This window comes from Populus nigra, chromosome 2 (genome assembly GCF_951802175.1).
Source record: "Populus nigra chromosome 2, ddPopNigr1.1, whole genome shotgun sequence".
Classification (NCBI taxonomy): domain Eukaryota; kingdom Viridiplantae; phylum Streptophyta; class Magnoliopsida; order Malpighiales; family Salicaceae; genus Populus; species Populus nigra.
In genome coordinates, this window is record NC_084853.1 from 46,526,365 (window position 1) to 46,550,930 (window position 24,566).

At 36.1% G+C, this 24,566-nt stretch overlaps 1 protein-coding gene and 1 long non-coding RNA gene across 4 annotated transcripts; one reads left to right on the forward strand and one right to left on the reverse strand.

Moving 5' to 3' along the window:
- Positions 1-150: 150 nt before the first annotated feature.
- Positions 151-12,806, forward strand: LOC133682018 (uncharacterized). The gene is made up of 2 exons (XR_009836596.1): positions 151-6,482; positions 6,598-12,806. It is a non-coding gene; the product is annotated as an uncharacterized LOC133682018 (long non-coding RNA).
- A 1,729-nt stretch (positions 12,807-14,535) lies between these two features.
- Positions 14,536-18,278, reverse strand: LOC133683140 (uncharacterized). Of its 3 annotated transcripts, none has more exons than XM_062106670.1 (3): positions 17,231-18,275; positions 15,798-16,485; positions 14,536-15,032 (listed from the first exon to the last, which is right to left on the reverse strand). In XM_062106670.1, exons 1-3 carry the CDS (start codon positions 18,084-18,086, stop codon positions 14,849-14,851), a joined length of 1,728 nt encoding a protein of 575 aa, XP_061962654.1. In that variant the 5' UTR covers positions 18,087-18,275; the 3' UTR covers positions 14,536-14,848. The 3 variants fall into 3 exon arrangements, with proteins under 3 accessions (XP_061962654.1, XP_061962656.1, XP_061962655.1); XM_062106672.1 differs by having other exon boundaries at positions 14,922-15,061; positions 17,231-18,278; XM_062106671.1 differs by lacking the exon at positions 14,536-15,032 and adding an exon at positions 15,390-15,661 and having other exon boundaries at positions 17,231-18,278.
- Positions 18,279-24,566: the final 6,288 nt, after the last annotated feature.

Here is a 24,566-nt window from a genome sequence, read left to right on the forward strand (position 1 = left end):
ATATTTACGAACTTTCTTAAAAGTTGTCAGGGGACCGCGTAAATATAAAGCAAGCTGGCCGGTGATCTATAATTGTCCACCTAACCGTCTCTTAATATAAGAACAAATCTTGGCCGTATATCTTGTAATTAAGAAATTAATCCCGGCCATTAACTCCAGCTCTTCGATCTATAAATAGAGGCGCCCATTCATACAATTCTGAATTCTTTACCTGCGAGCCATCCTGCGAGGCATTGATCTAGGTTCTCTCTCAGTATTTTCTTCGGCTTCAAGTTCTTGGTATCTTTCTTCTTCGTTTACTGCTTTCGATCTTTTTGCTAATCAGGGTATCAGCAATCCGTGGGTGCTATGGTTTCAGCGATTTGTGGATGCAGGGTTTCAGCGACGAGGGGAAACTAGGTTTTTTCATTCGATCCGTAAATTATGATTTTGTTCTCCTGCTCTACGTACGCTATTAGGGTTTCTCGATTTACGAAATCTTGTCCTGATATTGAAGTTTTAGATCGTGTTGCATATGCTTGGAGTTTGGATCATCTTCTGTGCCTCTCGTGTTTGATTTGCCTTTAAATCTTTACTGTGAATTTGGATTAATTGCTCAAATTCACATGATAGACAGTTGATTTTGTCACTTCCAGGATTGAAATCGTTTGGATATGTGTTCTAATCTTGTCGTGTAGAAGATCCTGCCTTGAATTTTGCCTTTCCTTGCGTTGGATTTCATCCTCTCAGCAATTTATTATAGTTCTACTTTTGGTTTTTGGTGCGGGTCTATTTGGAAGCTTTAAGCTAATGTTTGAGGAAACATGGATTCAAAGAATTATTTTCTACATAATATTTTTTTGGGAACACGTGACAGTGCTGGAGGGCGAGTTACGTGAGAAAATTTTGTCTGGCTGGTTTGGTTCCTTTACTTCCTCTTCAGTTTGCGCGATTCTGAATTAATTTATCGAGTCTTTTTTGCAAAATGGTGTCACACACTTCTCATTTGTGCGATCATGATGCTTATAGCAGGCCATGGTGACCCCTGACTTTATAATTAATCTTTTTGGAACCTGTAACAGTGCTGGAAGGCGAGTTATGTGAGAAAATCTTGTCTGGCTGGTTTGGTTCCTTTATTTTGCGCGATTCTGAATTAATTTATCAAGTCTTTTTTGCAAAATAGTGTCACACTCTTCTCATTTGTGCGTCATGATGCTTATAGCAGGGCGTGGTGACCCCTAACTTTATAATTAATCTTTTTTGGGAACACGTGACAGTGCTGGAGGGCGAGTTACGTGAGAAAATTTTGTCTGGCTGGTTTGATTCCTTTACTTCCTCTTCAGTTTGCGCGATTTTGAATTAATTTATCAAGTCTTTTTTGCAAAATGGTGTCACACACTCCTCATTTGTGCGATCATGATGCTTATAGCAGGGCATGGTGACCCCTGACTTTATAATTAATCTTTTTGGAACCTGTGACAGTGCTGGAGGGCGAGTTATGTGAGAAAACTTTGTCTGGCTGGTTTGGTTCCTTTATTTTGCGCGATTCTGAATTAATTTATCAAGTCTTTTATGCAAAATGGTGTCACACTTCTCATTTGTGCGATCATGATTCTTATAGCAGGGCGTGGTGACCCCTAACTTTATAATTAATCTTTTTTGGGAACACGTGACAGTGCTGGAGGGCGAGTTACGTGAGAAAATTTTGTCTGGCTGGTTTGGTTCCTTTACTTCCTCTTCAGTTTGCGCGATTTTGAATTAATTTATCAAGTCGTTTTTGCAAAATGGTGTCACACACTCCTCTTTTGTGCGATCATGATGCTTATAGCAGGGCATGGTGACCCCTGACTTTATAATTAATCTTTTTGGAACCTGTGACAGTGCTGGAGGCCGAGTTATGTTGAGAACATTTTGTCTGGCTGGTTTGGTTCCTTTACTCCCTATTCAGTTTGCGCGATTCTGAATTAATTTATCAAGTCTTTTTTGCAAAATGGTGTCACACTGTTCTCTTTTGTTCGATCATGATGCTTATAGCAGGGCATGGTGACCCCTGACTTTATAATTAATCTTTTTGAAACCCGTGACAGTGCTGGAGGGCGAGTTACGTGAGAAAATTTTGTCAGGCTGGTTTGGTTCCTTTATAATTAATCTTTTTGAAACCAACCCTTCACTTTATAATTAATCTTTTTGAAACCCGTGACAGTGCTGGAGGGCGAGTTACGTGAGAAAATTTTGTCTGGCTGGTTTGATTCCTTTACTTCCTCTTCAGTTTGCACGATTCTGAATTAATTTAACTAGTCTTTTTTGCAAATGGCTTCCTCCTCATTTGTGCGGTCATGATGCTTATAGCAGGGTATGGTGTCCCCTAACTTTATTCTGGCATGCAGTCAACAATTTTCATTCGTTTGTGGCTCCCAGGACCCCCTTAGTTTTCGAATGGAAAATGAAGTCTGCTTTTTCAGTGCTTTAAGGAATGTTTGGGCTGGCATATTTCGGAATCAACACTTGTGCGGTCATGATGCTTATATAGCAGGGCATGGTGTCCCCTAACTTTATTTTGGATTGCAGCCAACAATTCTCATTCCTAACCTACTTATCCTAGATGCTGTTTGTTTTTGGCTTCCAGGACCCCTTTAGTTTTCGAATGGAAAATGAAGTCTGCTTTTGCAGTGCTTTAAGGAATGTTTGGGCTGGCATATTTCGGAATCAACACTTGTGCGGTCATGATGCTTATATAGCAGGGCATGGTGTCCCCTAACTTTATTTTGGATTGCAGCCAACAATTCTCATTCCTAACCTACTTATCCTAGATGCTGTTTGTTTGTGGCTCCCTTTAGTTTTCGAATGCAAAATGAAGTCTGCTTTTTCAGTGCTGTAAGGAATGTTTGAGCTGGCACATTTCGTAATTACCTCGGCGTTGCTTGGGCTGCTTCTTTTCATTTTCACCCCGCCAAGATTTTTTATAGCTGATCACTTTTCAACAATTATGGACCAAGTATCTTTAAATTCGAGTTCTCATTTTGATCAATAATTTTATGTTGGCCTTTTGTTTTGCATGTTTTCTTGGCCTTTTGTCAGTGGTTTTATCTCTATGTCCAACTTCAGCAACAGGGCTGTTTTCTTTGCTCTTTTATCTCGATATCCTGTTTTCAGCAACAGGGCTGTTTTATCTCTAATTTTATGTAATTGTTTTTTTACATTTTAATCTACAATTTGTTCTTGGTTTTACAAAACACTAACTTTTATCTCCTCGTTTGTGTTATTTTCCAGGACCATTCATGCTTGTTAAGGAAACCATGACCTAGAGTTAAGCCCTGGGAGTGTTCAATATGTTAACTTCTCCTTTTCTTTACCTGGTTATTATATTTTAGTCTCAAGTTTTGAGTATGTGTTATTCCAGGAGCATGGACTTTGAGCATTTGAGTCTTTTACTTGTGCTAACAAAATTGCAGTGACCTAAGTTTTTGCTTTGATCATTTATGTTAGTGTTTGACCTTTAGTTGGACACTTTTCTAGGATCCTTTTAAATTTATCAAGGACCATGTTTGAACTACATTCAACCCAGGAGAAATTCTAGCCTAGCTGGTTTGATTTCCTTTCTTTCTCTTCAGATTGCACTGTTCTGAATTAAATAAAGCTATTCTTGGCTGAATGCTGTTATACTCTGTGCATTTGTACTGATCATGTTGCTTTCAGGAGGGCACGGTGTCTCTTTAACTTTATTTTGGTATTGCAGTCAACATTCTTATTTTTCACCATTTGTTTTAGATTCTGTTTGTTTGAGGTTTCCTAGGACCCCATTTGTTTTGTAATGAATGTTTGGCTGGCAAAGTTCTGGAACTAACTTGACATTGATTGAACCAATAACTTTTCAACAGTAATAGATCAAGTGTCTTCAACTTTCTTCTCTCATTTCAATCAATACTTTTGTCTTGGCTCTTTTCTTTGCGTGTTTTTCCTGGATTCATTCAGTCATGGACTTCGTGCAATGAGATGAAGCTTTTGAAACTTGCATTGGAGACTAAGTTCCTCTGAGTCCTGTATAATCTACACTGGTTAAATAGGTAGCATTTGGGTTTGATTATGTGTTCTTCCAAGAGCTTGAGATTTTTGCAATGGTTTTTTTGTTACCTCCGACCTGCTTCAAATTTTACTTGCAATGGGGCTGTTTTCTTTACTCATTTCTCTCCATATCACTTTCAACTTCTGACAACTGTGTCAACAGTAGTTATGCTTGCTTATTTTCGTTTTATTTTGTGCAGATTTTTCTAGATAATATTTTCAATAAGATAGCACCAAGTGTTTCCTAACTTTTCCCTTTCATTTATTTCAAAATTATTGTTTCTTTGTTTTCTTCATTCTAGTCAACAAGTTTTAATTTATACTAAAATATAACTTGTGTCCGATGTTTGCTTGCATGTTTTTCCAGGATCCCTCCAAGTTATCAAGGAACATATATGGATTATGATTGCTTGGAGGGGTGTTTATTTCAGAGTACTCTTTCCTCTGCCTTGCATTAAATTTGAGTGTTCAGACGAACATTCTGATTGATTTTTTTTTCTAGAAGCTTATAGTTGGACAATGGTGATTCTTTGCAACTTGCACTTCTATTTTAAATCTGTATTTGTGTATACAATTTCTTCTTTAATTCTTTTAGGATCGTAGCAAGCATTCTAGGGAATGGGCAACTCGGTGCTGTCTGCTCAAGGCAATGGTTTTTGTTACTGGGTCTAAGCTTTATCAGTAGGAGCCATCTTGCTTTACCTTGTTTTTCTTATAAATTCTTTTTTTGCCTTGCTTTGGAATCTCTCTCAACATTTTCTTATGTTCATTACTTTAATTCCATTTTGGGCAGACATCTAGATGGATTTTTCTGAGAAAAATGCATCTAGTGTCTTGTAATATTATTTTACATTTCAATCCACTGTTTTTCTTGACTCTACAAAATATTACTGTTGTTTGTTTTTCCAGTATCCTTCTTGTTGTCAAGGAATGCATATGAACCCGGGTTTAGAGCCAGGGAGTGCCAAGTATACTGTGCTTATTGTATTGTAGAAAGTTTTTGTTTGTGTTATGCATATGAACACGAGTTTTAGTCAGGGAGTGGTGTACGTTCTTTATTGTACTGTAGTAAGTTTCTGTTTGTGTTATTCCAGTGAACAATTGAGTCTTTTGCTTGATGCTCATGAACTTGACTAAGTTTCTGCTTTGCTGTTTTAAATGCTTCCATCTGTTTAATAGAGCGACAGTTCCAGATTACTTGTGTAACTAGAATTTTACCTTCAGTTGCATGTTTTTGTAGGATCCTTCCAAAATGTATCAAGAACCATATTTGGATGACAATTAGATCCGGATTCATTGCCTACATCTTTTCCTCTCTCTGCTTATATTTTTTTTCCTTTATGTATGATTTAAGATTCGAACTTCCTGTCTTTCCAGGTGCATGAAGTTGGAACTATGAACATCTTTTATACGTGATGCTTCAAACTTTGGAGTGCTCACAAGTGATTCTTTGTCTCTGCCTTTGTATCTTTTAATAAAATTTGTACTTGTTTAAAAGGATCTAGGCTTTGAGTTTTAATTTTGTGTTCTTTTAGGATGCCATCAAGCATTTAGGCAATGGTTTGAAAGTAAACAAGGAATTATAATTCCAGCTCCAAGCTAAGCTCCACCAAGAGGATCCATTTTTCTTTCCTATTGTTTTCATTATCAGTTTTCAACAGTGATGGATCAAGTGCCTTTTCCTTTGTTTTCTCATTTCAATCGTTAAATTTGTGTCTGCTTTTTGTATGCATTTTCTTCAGGATTTGTTCAGTTTGAAAGGAACATATAACACTAGGATTACCCTTCAATTTAATGCTTTTTGTATTTTTCTGCGTGGCACTGGGACATACTAGAGTGTGCTTATTTGTAAGCTTTTGGTTTTCAGGTTCATGGAGGCATATATGGTGCTTTTGAAACTTCAACTGGAGACTAAATTCATCTTTAATTCCTTTTCCAAGTCTTATATAATTTATAGGGGTTAAATAACTAGCTTTTGATATTAATCATGTCTTCTTCCCCTAATCTATCATCAACTGTTTTGAGGAAACTTGGTGTAGTTTGCTTGTGCTTTTTGCAGTGGCTTCTTGTTACTTTCTACCAACTTCAAATAAACTTCACCAATAGTGCTGTTTTTTATCTCTCTTATTTCCCCATTAACTTCTGACCATTCTTCTGCTTGCTTAATTTTCTTTTATTTTGTGCAGATACATTCTGGCTGATAGTGTTTCCAACAAGATTACACAGTTTCTTAAGATGCCTTTCCCATTTTAGATCAAAACGAGTTTTTGTTAAACGTTGTTTTTTTATTCTAGTCAACAAGTTCTTATATTTATTAAAATATAACTAGTCTGACCTTTACTTGCAAACTTTTTTCTAGGATCCCTCCAATTTATCAAGGATGTGGACTGCAGTTATCTGGGAGTGTTTATTTCATTACCTACTCTTTCCTTTATGTTCTGGTATTTTTGTCTTGCTAGTTGTGTCGTTTCTGGAGAATGAAGTAATGAGTTTTTTTTCCTTACATGAAGCTTTGGAGCTTGCAGTCCCCTTTTAACTTGGTGTAGTGGTTTGTAGGCAAGGATGTTTTCAAGAACAATGTACAAGTTTTCAGGGTCATCAACTCCGTGCGATGAGAGCGCTTAAATGGTGCTTTTGAAACTTCCACTGGAGATTAAATTCATCTTTAATTCCTTTTCCAAGTCTTATATAATTTATATGGGTTAAATAGCTAGCTTTTGATATTAATCGTGTCTTCTCCCCCTAATCTATCATCAACTGTTTTGAGGAAATTTGGTGTAGTTTGCTTGTGCTTTTTGCATTGGCTTGTTGTTACTTTCTTACCAACTTCAAATGAACTTCACCAATGGTGCTGTTTTTTTATCTCTCTTATTTCCCCATTTCAACTTCTGACCATTCTTCTGCTTGCTTAATTTTCTTTTGTATTGTGCAGATACTTTCTGGCTGATAGTGTTTTCAACAAGATTACATACAAGAGTTTCTTAAGATGCCTTTCCATTTTAGATCAAAACGAGTTTTTGTTAAACTTTGCCTTTTCATTCTAGTCAATAAGTTCTTATATTCACTAAAATATAACTAGTCTGACATTAAACTTTTTTCTAGGATCCTTCCAATTTAACGATGATGTGGACTACAATTATCTGGGAGTGTTTATTTCATTACCTACCCTTTCCTTTCTTTGCTAGTATTTTTGTCTTTTACTAAGATGTGTGTCTTTTCTGGAGAATGACTAGTGTCTGACATTAAACTTTTTTCTAGGATCCTTCCAATTTAACGAGGATGTGGACTACAATTATCTGGGAGTGTTTATTTCATTACCTACCCTTTCCTTTCTTTGCTAGTATTTTAAGTTGATAATGAGTTTTTTTTTCTTACATGAGGCTTTTGAGCTTGCAGTCCTCTTTTAACTCGGTGTAGTGGTTTGTAGGCAAGGATGTTTTCAAGAACAATGTACACGTATTTTGTGACTATTTTTACATTTTAATCCTTGATTCTGTGAAATTGTGACTGGTGTCTGTTCTGCTGCTTGCTTGTGTATTTTTTCAGGATCCTTAAGCTGTGTCAAGGGATATATGCTAATCAGGCTTAAGTTGGGGAGTGCTTGATAATATTTCCTCCTTTCTTTCACCTGCTTATGATATTTAGTCTTAAGTTTCAGTTCCAATTTGTGTTAGGACTTCGAACATTGGAGTCTTCTGCACTTGAGCCTCTGGAATTTGCAGTGATCTAGGTTTCTGCGTAGCTGTTTTAAACACTTTAATTTGTGTAATGGAGCTACAGTCCCAAGTTTATTCATGCTGCTAGTGTCTGACCTTAGTGGTACCTTCTCATCTAGGATCTCTCCAAATAAATGAAGGAACATATTTGGACTAGAATCAACCAAAGATTGTTTAAATTCATTACCTGCTTTTGTTTTTTGCCTTTTCTTGTATTTTTTTTTGTTGCATTGCATTTTGAGTGTTTGGTCTAAGAACCTTATGTTGTCATTCCAGGAACATGAAGTTCAAGCAACACTAGTCTTTTATATGTGATGTTTCAGAATTTTGCGCTACTTAAGTCCCTCTTCAACTCCTTTTTGTCTTATTAAATTTCCACCTGTTTAATAGAGCTAGAGTCCTTGTTTTAATTGTGTGTTTTTGTTGGATCTCATCAACCCTTTTAGGGCATGGACTAAAATTAAACAAGGAATTGTAACACGGTGCAGTCTGCTCAAGGCAGGTTCTACCAGCTCCAAGTCAAAGGTTTACCAATAGGGGACATTTTTCTGTACTATTGTTTTCTTGATACATTCTTCCTTGAGTATATTGAAATCTTTTATTCTCGTTAATTTTAATTCTATTTTGTTTTATTCTCGTTAATTTTAATTCTATTTTGTGCAGGTGTTTTCTAGATGATGTTGTATGCCAAGTGTCTTCTTACTTTGTTTCTACATTTTAAACCACCACTTTTCTTTTGATTCTAAAACAATAGAGCTAGTGTCTCTGTTTTAATTGTGTGTTTTTGTGGGATCTCATCAAGCATTTTTAGGGCATGGATTGGAGGGTGTTTATATTCTTTGTGATTAGATGATTGATGCTTTTGAGAGCTTCTCTGCACTCTCTTCATGTTTGTTGTTCTTCTGTTATTTATTTTATTATTATTTTTATTACTGCTACTATTATTACTAGTGGTGGTGGTGGTAATAGTAGTAAGTAGTATTTGACTTTATACAATCTCCTATTAAAATGAATTTAAGTTAAAGAGTGAACAGGGCGATTTGCTATATCACTAATTGTGATGCCAGCATGTGTTTTTTTGCATTCAAGTTATGTTTTTTAACTTATGATTTGGTTGTATGTTTTTTCAGGGTGTCATTTAGTAATATATGGACTTTTTCTCTAATTGTGATGCTAGTATTGGATTGATATATGGTATGTGTTATCTGATGATGTGGACTGTTTTTTGGTATGTGTTGATGTTTCAGCAACTTGCATTGTTTCTTTGTGTTTAATAATGTTTTGTCCTCTAGAATTCTTACTTTTATAAAGAGTTAAGAAGCTGAGCTTTGCTTCATTGTGTTTCTCCAGTATCTCTTCAAATGATGAATGGGAGGTTATTAGTATGCTTGTCTTACTACAGCAGGTCTCCTTTGCCTTGTTCTTGAGGTTTTTCTTTGCTTCTTCCCCATAAATCTTCTTGCTAAATATTTCTTGAGCATTCTTTCTTATTTTGCTTTCAGAAGCTTGTGAGTTGTTAAATTGTCTGTTCAAAATTGTTTTTGCATTTTAATCACCTTTTTTTTACTTACAAAACTAGAGTCTAAGCTCTGTTTGCATGTTTATAGGATCTCTTTGTTTTTCTTAATTAAATAAATTCCGGCCAAGATATACGAAGGAGTGTTCCTCTTGCTTTTGATTCTTGTTGTTTCTATTTGTACCATCGACAACATACCCATTTGTTTCAGCATCAAGGAGGATCTCTTTGACTGTATGTTTCTCAGGGTGTCTTCAAGAATTACAATGGCTTGTTTTCAAGTGTAATCAAATGATAACAGCTCTCCACAACTGGCAAAGCACCAGATGTGTTTTAATTTGCTTTACATCTATGCTTACTAATTCTCAAATAGAGGTAAAATCTGTAACTAGGTTTGCGCATTTTTTTATGGAAATTTGTTTTCAATTATTTTGTCTTGACATGTTATTCTCTCATAAATATTTTCCCCAGTCAGCGGTTATTTTTTCTACGTTTTATTCTACACATTATAGATGTTTTCAAAGATAATTATTTTCCCAACAACTTGTAAACATGTTGTTTCCTTAATTTTGGTTGTGCAGTATAAATGAAAATAATCCGCTTCTACTTGCATCGATTCTAAGCTTTTCTGTGTTATTGGGTGGTCTTAAACTTACAAGGGAATTTGTGCTTTTGGTTCTTAGTAATGTGTGACTTCTGATTGCTCTGCTTTTTCTTCTATATGCTCTTGGTTTAGGTTTTGTTCCTTCAAAATTGTCGAGCCATCTATTTTGCAGGCAGGGCAAAGCTCAAAATTGTTGGGCATTGAGTAATGTCTTTTGCTTTTGCTGATACATGAAGTACTTCTTTCCTTTCTCAGACTGGGGAGTGTGTGTAACTCGGTTCTATGCGCGTCTAGTTTGCTTTGGGTTCATCCTCTTTAACTCTCTCTGTGTACATATGAAGTGATTGGCTGAATTTGTTTTTACCTTTCATCTTTTCAGGGTCCCAAGGCTCATTTATGAGGGAAGTGTTTCTTCAGGGTCTTGGTGATGTGACATCTGGTTAATCATATTTTTTCCTCAAAGCTCTTATTTCAGATTCTCTCTCGAAGTTGTCTGATCCTTTGCTTTTGCAATTTGATTAGAACAAGCAAAGTTACAAGTGAGCCAACTATTGTTTCACTAATGCTATAGATCTGCAAATTTTCCCGTGTTGCTATCTGCTCTGCCTTCATTGTGCTGTTATAGGTTTTTCCAAATGGCTCCTCCTTTTCAAGCTCTCTGTAACCAGAGTAACAAGGTCAAGTTGGTTTTTGTTGGTGTGCTCTTGTTTAAGTTTATTTTTATAAAATCCTAAAACTTCAACTGGAATGAGAATGGTGAAGCGAGTCCTTGATGCTTGGGGTTGCTTTGGGATACTTGATGAGTTTCTGTTCTGGTTGTAATCTTTCCTGCGAAATTGTTCTTTTATAGGAGGGTAATTGATGGATCAGCTTCTTTTGGAGATACATGTAAAGATCAGATGGCAAGTGTTTCTAGAAGGGTTCCTTTGCTTTTAATTGATTTCCTTTGCGTCAACTCTTGTTCTTTTCATCAATATTTCTTGGCTTTTGAGTCTTTTCTGGGGCTGATGAACATGGATGAAGCTGCTAGCTACTGATATTTCAACAGCTGGAATGTCTTCTCCTTTCTCGTTAAAACACTTGTCTACCATGTGGTGCCTTGTACTGTGTTTTTTTTTGGATCAGTGGATGCTGGTCAAGTCTTGGATATTCTCAATGTTTCGGGTTTGTGAATTTTAGAAATGGTAGTTTCATGTCCATTTGTCTTTGCTAAGTAATTGTGGTGTTCTGATGTTGGCTATACTTGACGCATGTGGTAGGCCTGACCTGCTGACCTGTGTCTCTGTTGCTTATGCTCATTGTGTTTTAGGAACCAGTGGATGGCTATTGACCCATTGAAAGTCTTGCTGGCTGCTCAGTTTATGCCTGAGTCTGGCTTAGTCTTCCTATTAAATGGCAGTGTCTACTTGGCTGTTGGAGTTATTGATGGATGGCTAGTTATTGTTTGGTGAATTTGGTTTGCAGGGATTACCAGCTGTGCTTCACTTTGGTATTTTGGCTTTTTGTATTTTGCCTGAGCTTCTGCTATTTGAAGTTACGGTCCAATCATGTTGCCATATCAAATACTGAATTTACATCATGGTTTGGGTTAAGATTGCCTTTGGTAATATGTTGGATCTTGTAAAATATTCTTTCACTTCTGAATACCTGTGTACCAATCTGATGGTTTTCGAAGGTGTTTGATATCTCCTGCATTAAGTACGTGTGAAAAACGAAGCTATTGTTGTTGGAATTGTCAAGTTGCTTTGCATGGATCGAGGTTTCTGTTTGTTCTTGATACATCTTCTTGTGTTGGACTGTCCTTGAATTTTGGTTCCGTGGTATCAGATTGTGGTAGTAGTTAACGTTGATTTGTCAAAGTGTTGCTCTAAGAGGAGCTACAGTTTTGCAAAGTATGCAGCAAATATGATTTTACAGCTCAAGGTTTTTGAATGCTCGATTCTATTATCTGTACTGGGGTTCGTTTGATATCCATTGCTTTTATGATGTGCTTAGGCCTTTGTCTTTCTGGAAGAGTTTGCTTCTGCATGCTTATTTCTCTGTTGAGTGCTTGTTGGTACCTGTGTGTGGTTGAATGCATGTAACTCCGCCTGTGCTGCATTTCATAGCACACAGCCGGTCTCAAGCCCGGGTTAAGGAGGAGAGATGCATGCCATGTAATATATGGTGATGGAGTTATATTATTATTAACCCGTGCTGCACACCCAGGTGCTTATCTTTACTTTTGCTTTGTGGATATATCGGATCAGGGCATGTCTGGTCTCTGCTGCTTGTATGCCCCCATTGATTTGGGAACACTAAATGTGGAATAACGAGATGTTAAAATTGATTTGGGTCACCGCATGAGTGGTCAAGTCACCAGTTTGTTGGGTGATTTGTTCTTGTAAATGGCCATGGCATCTTTAAATCTTTTGCTGGGGTTATAGATTGGCCTTTAAATATCTTGATTCAAATTTGTGGCATCAGGGTTCTTTAGATTTCCCTTGGTCTGGGGGGCCAACTTATGTGGTGTCCTCGCCTAGAAGGGGTATGCTTTGCTGAAAAGAGGTGTTCAGCTTTTTCTATACTCTGCGCATTCTTAACTCAGTTACACAGAATTTGTTACCCCTTTTTACCCTTCATGTAAATGTATTTGCTTATATATATATATATATATATTCTCTTTCTTTCCGGCAAAGGCTTATCCGTGGTTTTGCCTTAACAATATTTTTTTTGCTTCCAGTTGATTCAGCTCTCTGGATGAGAAATCATGAGATGGTCAAGGCTCTTTCTGCCAACCAGTAAGTAATGGCTGTGAAAGACCGTGATGCTGGAACTTGAAGGCGATGGCGCGTTTGTCTTTTCCATGTATATATTCACACTCGATTTACTGTTGTATTTATCTGTGCACTGCACGATTAAATCAATAGAAAGTAAATTTTTCTTATTCTTTTGGAAGATTCTTAGTTTTTATTTGAATATTTGATCTTATGTTTGTTCAATTCCTTGTCGTTTGATTTAGCTTTAGCCCAGGCAAGGGGGGCTTTACTTTTCCTGACACTGAGTCATCCTATTCAAATTTAGCTATGCTAATGGAACAGGAAAAGTTTTCAGATGATATGGATCCCAAGAGATGAGCGAGAACCTCCAATTGTTTAGGGGTGCCCGCTTGGTGTCGTGGACGAAAGATTCTCCTTAAAAGAGTCGTTAAATTTGCTTGAAAAGGGTTTGGTGCTGGCATGATTCCCTCTCTAAATAAACACTTTCGATTTTTATGGGAAAAATCTATCTGTTTTAGTTGGTTTTCAGAATATATAAGAATATTCGTGTTCCAGTTTTAGTTCCCAATGGAATCAAACGAAGTCTGGAAGCGCAATAATATACTACTGGACAATACAAACTGCAGGTTTTGAACGAAAAGAAAGAGCAAGGGCCCTGATGGTTGAAAGCGAGTTTCAGCTTCTGTCAGAATTGAAATATTGCCTTTTTTAGGCTTCAAAATATTAATTGTTCTTCAGGATTTTAGACCTCTTCCCACTCTTTCTGGGCTATCCCCATCATGTGAAGAATTAGTATTTTTTTTAGATCCATTTTCATTTATATTATCAGAAAAAGAAAAAAGGTTTTCCAAGTTACCCTCAAGCCTTTCCCGTCAAAATGCAGTCAACGCAGAAGTTATCCTAATAGTAAAATCGCGATTGAGACGTGGAAGAAAGACGTTGTAGATTAACTACTAGTCTATTCTTTGGTTATGACGGCAATTGTAAAACCACCATAGAATAGTTAAATTCAACTTTATTAAACTTTATTGTAATAATAATGATATTTAATACAGAAAAGGGTTTGATTCGGTCCCTTTCTTCTTTGTTACAATCAACAAAGTTGCAAACTTATAATTATTTTGACCTAACTATTTAATATTTTTGGGTCTATTTTGTTTTGTATTAATCTAAAAACCTTCAAATGGTTAGGTGGAGTTTGCTGCCTTTGACAGTAATATCCCTGTCCCAGACACCCAATTCCTTCTATTCAAGTTATAACTTACAAGATTTGACCAGGCAAGTAGGTTAACTCGAAAGAGTATGAACGTGTTTGGCAGTGTGGTTGCGGGTGCTTTTCAAATAACTTTATGTCAGTTAAAAAAACCTGGTTTCTTTTTATTAAAACAATGTAGTTTCAGACTTTTTTTAAAAAAAAATGTCAAAAATTGAGTTGATTCCTTGAACTTGGATTTCAACTGAGTTGGATCTCATAACTGCCTCAAGCTATCCATGAAACAAAATTATGCAAAATATAAAAATAATAACAAAACAAATTTGGTATATAAATTATAAATTTAAAATAAATACGATTAATGATAAATGTGTTCATTTTGAATTTGTAATTTATACATGTATATTTCATAATAACAAAAAAATGATTGAACAAAAGGCACTGATAATCTATGAGTGATCATCATGACAGATCTTATTTTTATGTGAAAGTAGAAACAATGCATTAATATATAATAATCTCTTTAAATACCCTATAAAAACATGAACTTAGTTTTAAAATGATTTTTAAAAAGGTTAAAAAGAAATAACGAAGAGCAACAGTACTATAATGACTTCAAGATTCATCAGCGAAATAATTTCAAACTTGAGTACAAGACATCCATGTAAGTATGTAACTAAGCTTGATTACCAAGTAAAGGGCATTACTATAATAACTTCAAGATTCGTTAGCAAAATAAGATCCATATAAACATCAGCACTCCATCTTTTCCATTCCTGCTCCTTTCAAGATCTCAAGACTGACCTACATGCAGATGGATCCAGTCATACCTAAAGTACTGCTAATTGTAGCTGGTAAAACGTATAGTTATGCACACCAGACTGTAAATGCCTCAAGGTGACGGCCGGTGAAAAGTAAAATACCTAAAAGACCAATCCTTCTAGGTCACTGGATTAGCAGCTACCATCGCGGCGAACTTCTGATAACAGCATTTGCTATTCATTTGAAGAAAAGAGGTTCCCCTTTCACCTGCCACATCTCAAATAATTGCTTGGAATACTTGATGGCCAGTCTCTTGCAATCATGGAAGCCTCCTGGGTCATCTACAGCCAACTCCAAAGCTGATTTATTCAGCTTCCCTTGGGGATCCCCATTGGTGAGAAACTCAACCAAAGCAGCACCCCTGGAGAAATGTGTTAAGCATAGCAAAGCCTGTTATTATGAACAATGGTAACAAGCAACAAGTGGAAGTTAAAATAGAAAAGCATAGAAAGATATTTTCAGAGAAGTTATAATACTGGTGCAGGAGCCGTAAATAATGATCACAAACCAAGATAGAGCAGTTACTTAAGAGTACAACTAGTGGCAGATTTTATTCTTCTTCTAGGGTTATTGAGAGAAATACTAACTCATCCATTTATCAAACAGACCACCTGAATTTTAAAACGTACCAGCTGATTATAGCAAGTTGATCAATACAATTACTTATGCATGTGGGTTCTTACAAGGACTAGCATCATATTCTTTTCCACTCTCTTCCTTGCTCCTGGTAAAGTAACACCCAATTTATGCTTGCACTTCTACATTCAACTCAAATTTCAATCCAAAAGCCCCAATTCCTTCTCTCTCTAATTTACAATAGTACAAGTTGTCGATCAAAACAGAAAAAATAATGGCACACATGCATATATGTCCAAGCCTTTCCTGTGTCAGTGGAGTAATGAGCACCAAGCCAGTTTGCTTCTATTATTTTACAAAATTAATTGCTTCAGAACATAGAGAAACTCCTGAGAACGAATGTGTAGTTCATCGCTGAAAGAAATGTTTCGACACGACAGAGTAGGGTCAAATAATCCTCATTGTAGAAAATTATTCTGAAATCAAAAACCATCAATCATATAATCCCAGTGGCACATAAAGACAGAACAATGTGAACAATTTGCCATACCTGGCTGCATCAACCTCATCAAATCCTTGATTTTGGAAAGTTGACACAAAGTTCGATGATTTCTGCACAGCAGCCTGCTGTCCGAACAGAGCACAAACAGCCCTTAAACGTAGTTCTACATCTTGCTCTAGAGCAGCAACCATGTCGGCTTCAGATTTCCACTTTTTATGGATTCTATTTGCTTGTGTTGTAGAGAAGTCAGTTGGAAAATCAAAATCATCAGAGTCGGAGGAGCCGGAACTCTGCTCACCATCAGAACCATCCAAAACAAGCTCCCTCCGCTGTATTTGGGAATTCTGTCCAACCGTAATTTTCTCCCCACATTGTCTCAAAATTGCTGGAGATTGCCTTGATTGATTAAAAATATTTCTTCTGTCATCACTTCCAGAAAACATGGTTGTTGCTGCACAATAATTGACAGGAGCACTTTCAGGGTCTTGAATCAACACTTGGCATTTTGTTGCCCTGGGCTCTTTGATACCACCACTATCATCCTTAGAATTTGAAGGGGAGGTTCGTTTTCTTTTGAGCAATTTGGTCTCATTGTTGACATCTTCCAGACCTAAATCTGCTTCATGCTGATATCCTTGCTTGGTTAATTTTTTTCTACTCAAAGTTGCACTCGAAGAAGAGTCATCATCACTGTCATTGATCTCTATAATGTCTGGTGACTGACGTGTCCATCCACCTGGCAACAAAAAAATGCACTATCAATATCTGGTTGTCATAAACATAACATTGCTAGTTGTAATCACGTGATATCATCTTGTAGAAATGCTCTCCAGTTCAAGTGGCAGATGATACCCTTAATACCCCACGCAACACTAGACCATTCTATAATTTGATGTGCCCCTGATACCCAGTAGGTAGTATCACACATATACTAGTCAGTTTAGTAGTCTGCCTAGTGTAATTGCTAGTGCATTTAAGCTTGTATGAGGTTGTCCTGAGTTATTGGTAATCCAGGTAGATATACAGGTTGTTTGATTAGTTCCCTGATGTTAATGTTCTGAGTAGTTTGAAAGATATTTTTCCAGATGAGATTGAGATGATTTAATCTAATTCACTTATTCTCTGTCTCTTTAAGGCTCACAGTTCTTTTAAAGTTCATTTGCTCACGGGAGTCAGAGATGAACAAGAATTTTCTTGGACTACAAAGGATTTTGCAGCATAGTTTATTTTGACAAAGAACTTCAGTGGAGTCGCACGGAGAAATTTAAATTCAATAGAGTTCCGAAATCACATATGACAGAAACAGTACACTGAATATGACGGACCACACATTCTCTAAACAAAATATGAGTGAAAAACTAAAGCAAGCATATTCAACTTAACTAATGTATTCTTATAGTTCTCTGACCAAAACACGAGCAAACGAATATAAACAAATATAATCAAATTAACAGATACCGATACAAGGATCATAGCGATACCTAAAGCACCAATGTTTCCATCTCCATTCTCCGGCAAGTTGCTCCCAGAACCTCCACTTGCCCCTAAAACCATGTTCTCATGATTATCAACAGCAATCGTCTCAGCTTTCACATTACCAACCCTGTCACTGCCGTTTCCATTTTCAATCATAGCCCTCTCTCCCAAACCCGAACCCTCACCAGAAACCGAACCTGGGCCCCCCACATCACCGTTTCTGCTCTCTGGTGAGTGAGACCTAGGATCACCATTTGCCTCAACGGCAATAGTATCATTGGAATCACTGCAAACCACCTCAGTTTTCACAGTGACAACATTCTCATTCAGAACAACCTTCTCTTCCACAACCCCCCTAGAAACCCTAACATTATTTACAGGCTCCTCGGGAATCAACAACATCAAATCCTTCTCTAAAAGGAAAACCCTCATCTCCAGCTCCTGAAACTTACTCTTGTACGCATCAACTTCAGTCTCTACCTTCAATTTCGCACACTTCAACTCACAAATTTCCTCTCTGAGCTCTCTTATTATCCTCTTATCCTCTCCACTATTCCTCAATAACTCATTAAACCCTCCTTTCTCTTTCTTCAACTGCAAACACTCTCTTTTACACTCCTTCAGCTCAATCTCAGCTTTCAATCTCTCCGATCTCTCACTCCGAGCCTTTTCTTCCATCGATTCCTTCTCTTTCTTCAATGACTTCTTCTCAATTTCCATTTCTTCTTTCGTGGCCAACAAAAGTCCGTCAATTTCCGCAAAACGAGACATGAAAGCTGATTTTAAAGACCAAAACTTTTCCTTTATACTTTTATCAGTAACACCTTCTTCAACACCTTGTGAATGTGACCCAGAAGCCATATTTAAGAGACAAATATACAAACACACAAAGAGCTGGAGTCTTCGCAAATTTTAAAGAAAACCCAGAATAGAGTCAGACGTTTTCATTCATAGAAAAAACAGAGATAATCAACGGTTCAAGGTGTTTCTTTACATGTTTTTAGTGTCAGAAAATGAAGAGTTCTTTTCTTGTGGGTTTCAGTCTCTTTCGCTACCTGAAGTACGGATTTAGTGCCTGTTTGGTAACCCAATTCTTAAAAATTTTAAATTATTATTTTTTAATTAAAAATAATTTTTTAATAGTTTTAAATCATTTTAATGTAGTAATATTAAAATATTTTAAAAAATAAAAAAAATTATTTTGATATATATCTAATTAAAAATACTTTGAACTGTAATAACTACCACAATCCCAAACAGAGATAGTGCTTGGCATTGCGTTTCGAAAACGCTTTTGAAAAATAATATTTAAAAAATAAAAAAATATTAGTTTAATGTGTTTTGAAATGAAAAACACTTGGAAAAACAACTGCTACTATACTCTCAAACACCGAATATAATCCGTGATGATGGATGTTTTTTAAAATACATTAAAATATTATTTATTATTTTTTAAATTTTATTTTTAATATCAACATATTAAAACAAAATAAAAATAAATAAAATAATTTAAAATAAATAAAATCTTAATTTTTTTCAAAAACATGATATCACCGTAAAAACAGAATGTACCTCTCCCTGCTTTTCCTAATTCTCTTGTATTTTGTGTGGGTTGTATTTTTAGACTTTTAAGTGTAGTTAAACAAATTTTTAACTTGACTCGAGTACATGCTTACATGGTGTGTATTTTAATTCAAGCATTCAAGTATCAATTTGAAATTGTTTGAGTAATTAATATACATATTATTTTATATGTGTTTGTAATATCAAACATATACTAAAATAATTAACTTGACTCTTAAACTTTGATTAAAATAAAAAAAATTGAAATAACATTAATTTTTAATTAAATGCTTTTTTTTTTATAACTTAGCTTGGTTATTTGATTAGCCTGTTGGGTTGAGTCAAGTCTTATAACAGTGCTTTTAAGAGGCTATTCATCTTGTAATTTTGTTGATGTTTTTAAAGCAGACAATTTTCTACTTTCAAAGTTTTATAAATATGGTCAAAATGTTATTCGAAGACATTAGTTGAGAGTATGATTGAACCATATTTTTTTAAAAAAATTTAGTCTTTATTTAAAAAAAACAAAACTTAAAATTAATATTTTTTTAGTGTTTTTTTATGTACTAATGTCAAAAATAAAAAACAAATCATGAAAAATATATTATTTTGATGTATTTTCAAGCGAAAAACACTTTGAAAAGTAACTTCTATCATATTCACAACACATGCTCCTAGAGGAAAATCCTAAAGTTGTTTATTATTGAGGTTTTGATGGCTTTTTTTAAAAAAAAAAATTTATGTTTGTGTAACTGTTTAAGCAAATTTACAGCAATTTGTGCTTTGATATACTTATTTTTTCTATGGGCATACAAGGACCTCTTCTGTATGTTTTACACATGTAACTCCGCCTTGTGTTGCATACCATATAGCTCACAACCAATCTTAAGCCCGGAAAAGGGAGAGGAGTTACTCATGCAAATATGTTGCTTCAATCTGGTCTTTATTTAAGGTACTCAATTGTCAAAATATGTGTTTAAGGTAACAAGAATGATAGACATTAGATATGGTCATTTTATAACTTGGAGTTTGGGGGCATGGTTATAATCTAGTTCTGTGATGGTTCTTTGCATCTTTTTTCTCTTTTAGTTATTTAGATTTTCAACCTTCAAAACAAGTTTAATATATTTTATATGTCAAAGATACTTCAAGATAAGGTAATGCAAATAGAATATTGGTTTGACATGATAAATATCATTTTTCTTGTGCCTTGAATAAAATGACAGTATGTCTAAAGTAATATTAATTCAACAATAAATTAGAATTAAGATCAATAGTATTTGCTCTTTGTATTTAAAGATTGGTGCATGTAACGTACTAGTTAACTCACGGAGTCGGTAAGCTTACAACTCTCAACTTGACACATCGCATGTTGGGTTAGGAGAAGGCCTATAAATGTGGATTAGGTGGCTAAAACATTTTGTGATAAAGAGCTACATCCTTCGAACAAGGAATTCATTGAACGAGTTCTCTCAAGAAGGACATTTAAGGCTAGGCTAACACATTTTAAAGAGCTAGATTGATTGGTACATGATATAGTGTAGGATCATATTCTTCATTGTAGTTTCTTTGGCAATACTGGTAGTCATTCTTTTGGCTTTACTCTCACCAATTTCCCAAAAAAACCAATCAAATAAGAACTCTAGGCCTTAGTTGCCCCTGTCATTATACATTCAGCAACCTCAAATTTCAAGCTTTAACGTTCAACCAGCGGTAAGATCTGATGATGAGGCATTCATCTTTCATCGCATGCTTATGAAGGGCCTGGAAACACTTATCAAGTCATATGAAAAGCTTAAGGCTTTATAATTTTGATAAAACATTTTACACATTTAGGTTTCAAAGTTATCCACCTCACATTTGATACATCTGATTACTGAGGCAACCTCAATGTTTAGGCCAAGCATGTAGCATATAAAGATAAAGAAGAACTCAATGTGGTTGGTGGAATTAGGTCATTCGTATTTTAGTGGGGACACCAAACCCACACCACAAACTACACGAGTATATGGATGGAGACGACGTAGAATGGCCCAGCCTGTCACGTTTTGGTTGGGAGACTAAGCCAATTTGGGCCTATTTCATTGTTATTTTATTTATTTAGCCCATTTGGGCTGCTCATTGTTATTTTATTATTTATGTTAAATAGTTTGATTTGATGGGCCGAGCCCAATAGCAGGATGTTTGAGGGTTTACTATTTATATGTTCTTCTGTCATCTTGAGAGACAGTTTTGATGATTAATGAAAATATTACAGACTTTGCATATCTTCAATCCCTTTTCTTCTCTTTTTTAGCTTCTTTCTTTTCTAAAGCTTCTTTCTGTTCTTGCTTTAATTTTATTATTTATTGTTCCACATCAAATTTGGTATCAGAGCATGGTTTTTAATTGTTCTTACAATTAAACAATCCATATGTTTATGTTTAACCCTAGATTGATCTAAAAAATACAGAGAAAAAAAAAGAAAAAAAACAAACTGTTCTGATTGAAAAAAAGACTCTATTCATCATCAACGACAGCGATCCTCAGCAGCGGCGCCTCAGCCTATCACAGCGGCGGACCCACCACCGAGAAGACCTGCACATCAGTCCCATGGAGCGATCGACCATTCGACATCAACCCCGATCACAACCAACGATCACAAGGACACGCTGATTTACTACCTACAACAACCCACAACGTTGCAGCCACAACAACTCTTTATCTTCGGTTCCAAATCAATGTCACAAACCATCAGCCATAACCACCACCGACTCGCACCCCAACAGCAGCACTAGCCGCAACGCCACCATCTATAATGCCATCGCCTTCAACAATGACAACGGATCAACAGGACCCCGTCTAGCAGCGACACCACAGACACCACCACCCCATCCCTAACGCCGTTGGGCCCAAGCAGAATCATGAAGCCCCGCTTTATGCACCATCGCCGACAGCAGCGGCAACAGACCATAGGAGGTAGGGAAGACAGAAACAGAGGCTCCCAAAATAATAAACCCTACCACGTCACCTGACACGCCATCACGCGAGACGTCATCTGTGTCAGCAGCCATGCCAGTGGATTCTGCCACGTCATCCTTCACTGCCACATCATCTGGTCAGAAATTCTTTTACCCATTAAATATCATCGTCCCTAGTATGTTTTTACACTTGTTAACCAAGATTTAACATTAATATTATTTTTTTTGTGTTTGCCCATAACTAAATTACATAGCCCGCCTTTATATTGAATTATCTTAATTTTGAGCTTATTTAGCATTGAAGATCTGATTCTCTTAATTAATTATGGAGCTTGGTTAAATTAGTGGGAAAACTGAAACATTATGTTTGGATTACTTGTGTGCATTTAGAGGACTTACATTGCTTGTTTGCGCATTTTCCTAGTTTAATATGTCATTACTTAGTCTCCAAGATAATAATAAAAAAATAAAAAAAATTAAATAAAAAATTATTTTCTTTATTTTATTTTTTTATTAGCTATAATTTTATTTTACGTTTTTACTTGCAAATGTTATTTTGTGATCTCAGTCTCAGGATTAGTTTTTGCATGCATTTACGTAGTGATCGTCTAGTACACAATCTAGAAGTCATAGCTACCATAGACCCGAACTCTAGTAATGTTCTTAGAGATATTCAAGAACAATTACAACTCATGCGAACGAAAATGAGCAACATGTCCAATCAAATGAACAACCTTTCTAGAAGGATGGAGTCCATAGAAACTTTGCAAATATAACAGTCTAATAAAAGTGAGCATTCTAGTGACAACCATAGGAATCCTCAAAGACCAATTCCTCGTAGGAACCACCACCATAATCAACACTAGGGTCACAATGACTTTGATGACCCTCATGATAGTGAGCATTCCAATGATTACCGTTAAAGATAAGTTCATCCTAGGAATCATCAATATAACCGCAATCAGGGCCATCACGACTATGATGACCCTAACGAGCCAATCATGAGGTATATTAAGGTAGAAGCCCCAACTTTTAAGGGTCAACTTGACTCATGGATTTTTGATAGATGGATCCGTGACATGGATCAATTCTTTGGCTGATATAATCCATCTGAGAATAGAAGGGTAAGATTTGCAAAGATGAAACTTAGTGGAACTGCTCAGCTCTATTGGGAAAGTGTAGAAGAGTCTTTGATTAGGAGAGATCAACCCCCTATTACTGACTGGGTTGAAATGAAGACTAAGTTAGAAGAAAAGTACTTGCCTCGTTTTTATAGAGGAAATCTTTTGGACTAGTGGAATAACTTGAGGTAAGGAGGCAAGTCTGCCAATAAATATGTGGCATAATTTGATGAGTATAAGATGAGGTGTGCAGTTAGGGAAGATAAAGTGATGACCCTAAGTAGATTTCAAAAAGGCTTAAACGATGACCTTATAAGAGAGGTTGTGCTTAGAGGTGTTTCCATCCTTGATGAAGCTTATACCCTAGTACAAAATTATGACTTGATCACAAAAAGCCAGTGGACAAGATGTTAGGAAACTCGTAATACCCTTTCTAGATCTCAACCTGGTAGTAATAACTCCATATTAGGTGCCCCATCTCATAAACCCAATCCTTTGATTTCCTAGATACCTAGAAAAGACAAGGGTAAGGATATTTTTCATGAAGCACCTAAAACTTCAAGAATTCAGTGTTTTAAGTGTCAAGGTTTTGGTCATATTTCCTCTAGCTGCCCCAATAAGGCTTTGTTCATCAAAGGGCAAAAGGATATGGATGAAGAAGATAATTGTGATGATAAGTATATGAACCCAATCCCGATGATTTTCAAGATCTAAATGATGAGGATGATGAGTCTAACTTGCTGGGATGTGTTAGATCTATATCCACTCAAATCAAGACAACCAGGTTAGGTGTGGTTAGATGTGCTTTAACACAACCTAAAGGAATTGAGGATTGGAGAAGGACTACTATTTTTTACACTTACATTAAATGTGGAGATAAAGGGTGTAAGATCATCATAGACAGTGGTAGTTGTATCAATGCAGTTTCCTCGGGTAGTGTATCCCGTTTAGGCTTAAAGTTTGTTCCACACCCTAAACCTATAATGTGTCTTAGGTTAATGATACATCTATAGCGGTCAAAGAGAGATGTCTTTTTCCTATTAAGATTTTTGACTATCATGATGAAATTTGGTGTGATGTCATTCCCATAGATGTAGGGCACATCATTTTGGGTAGGCCTTGGTTAAATGATTTGGACGTTACAATCTTTGGACGATCAAATTCTTGTTCATTCACTTTTCAAGGTAAAAAAATCCAACTTATTGGATTACCCCCAAAGTCTAATGATAATAGTCAGAAGAAGAATAAAGTGAAAGACGGAGGGCTTAACATAATAAGTCCTAGGGAGTTTGATAAGGAGATTTGTGAGGAGTCTGTTGTGTTTGTTGTAGTGGCTAAGGAGATTGTAGAAGACTTTTTAGAGGAGCCACCTGAAGAGGTAAGAGAAGTGTTGAGAGAATTTCTAAATGTTTTCCCTTCTGAACTACCTGATGCTTTACCCCCTATGCGTGATGTTCAACACGCCATAGATTTTATCCCCGGGGCCACATTACCAAACTTGCCTCACTATAGGATGAACAAGAGTGAACATGCTGAATTGCAAAGGCAAGTATGTGAGTTGTTACAAAAGGGATTTATACGAGATAGTTTGAGCTATTGTGCAGTACTTGCACTGTTAACGCCCAAGAAATATGGATCATGGAGAATGTGTGTCGACAGTCGAGCCATCAATAAAATTACAATCAAGTATCGTTTTC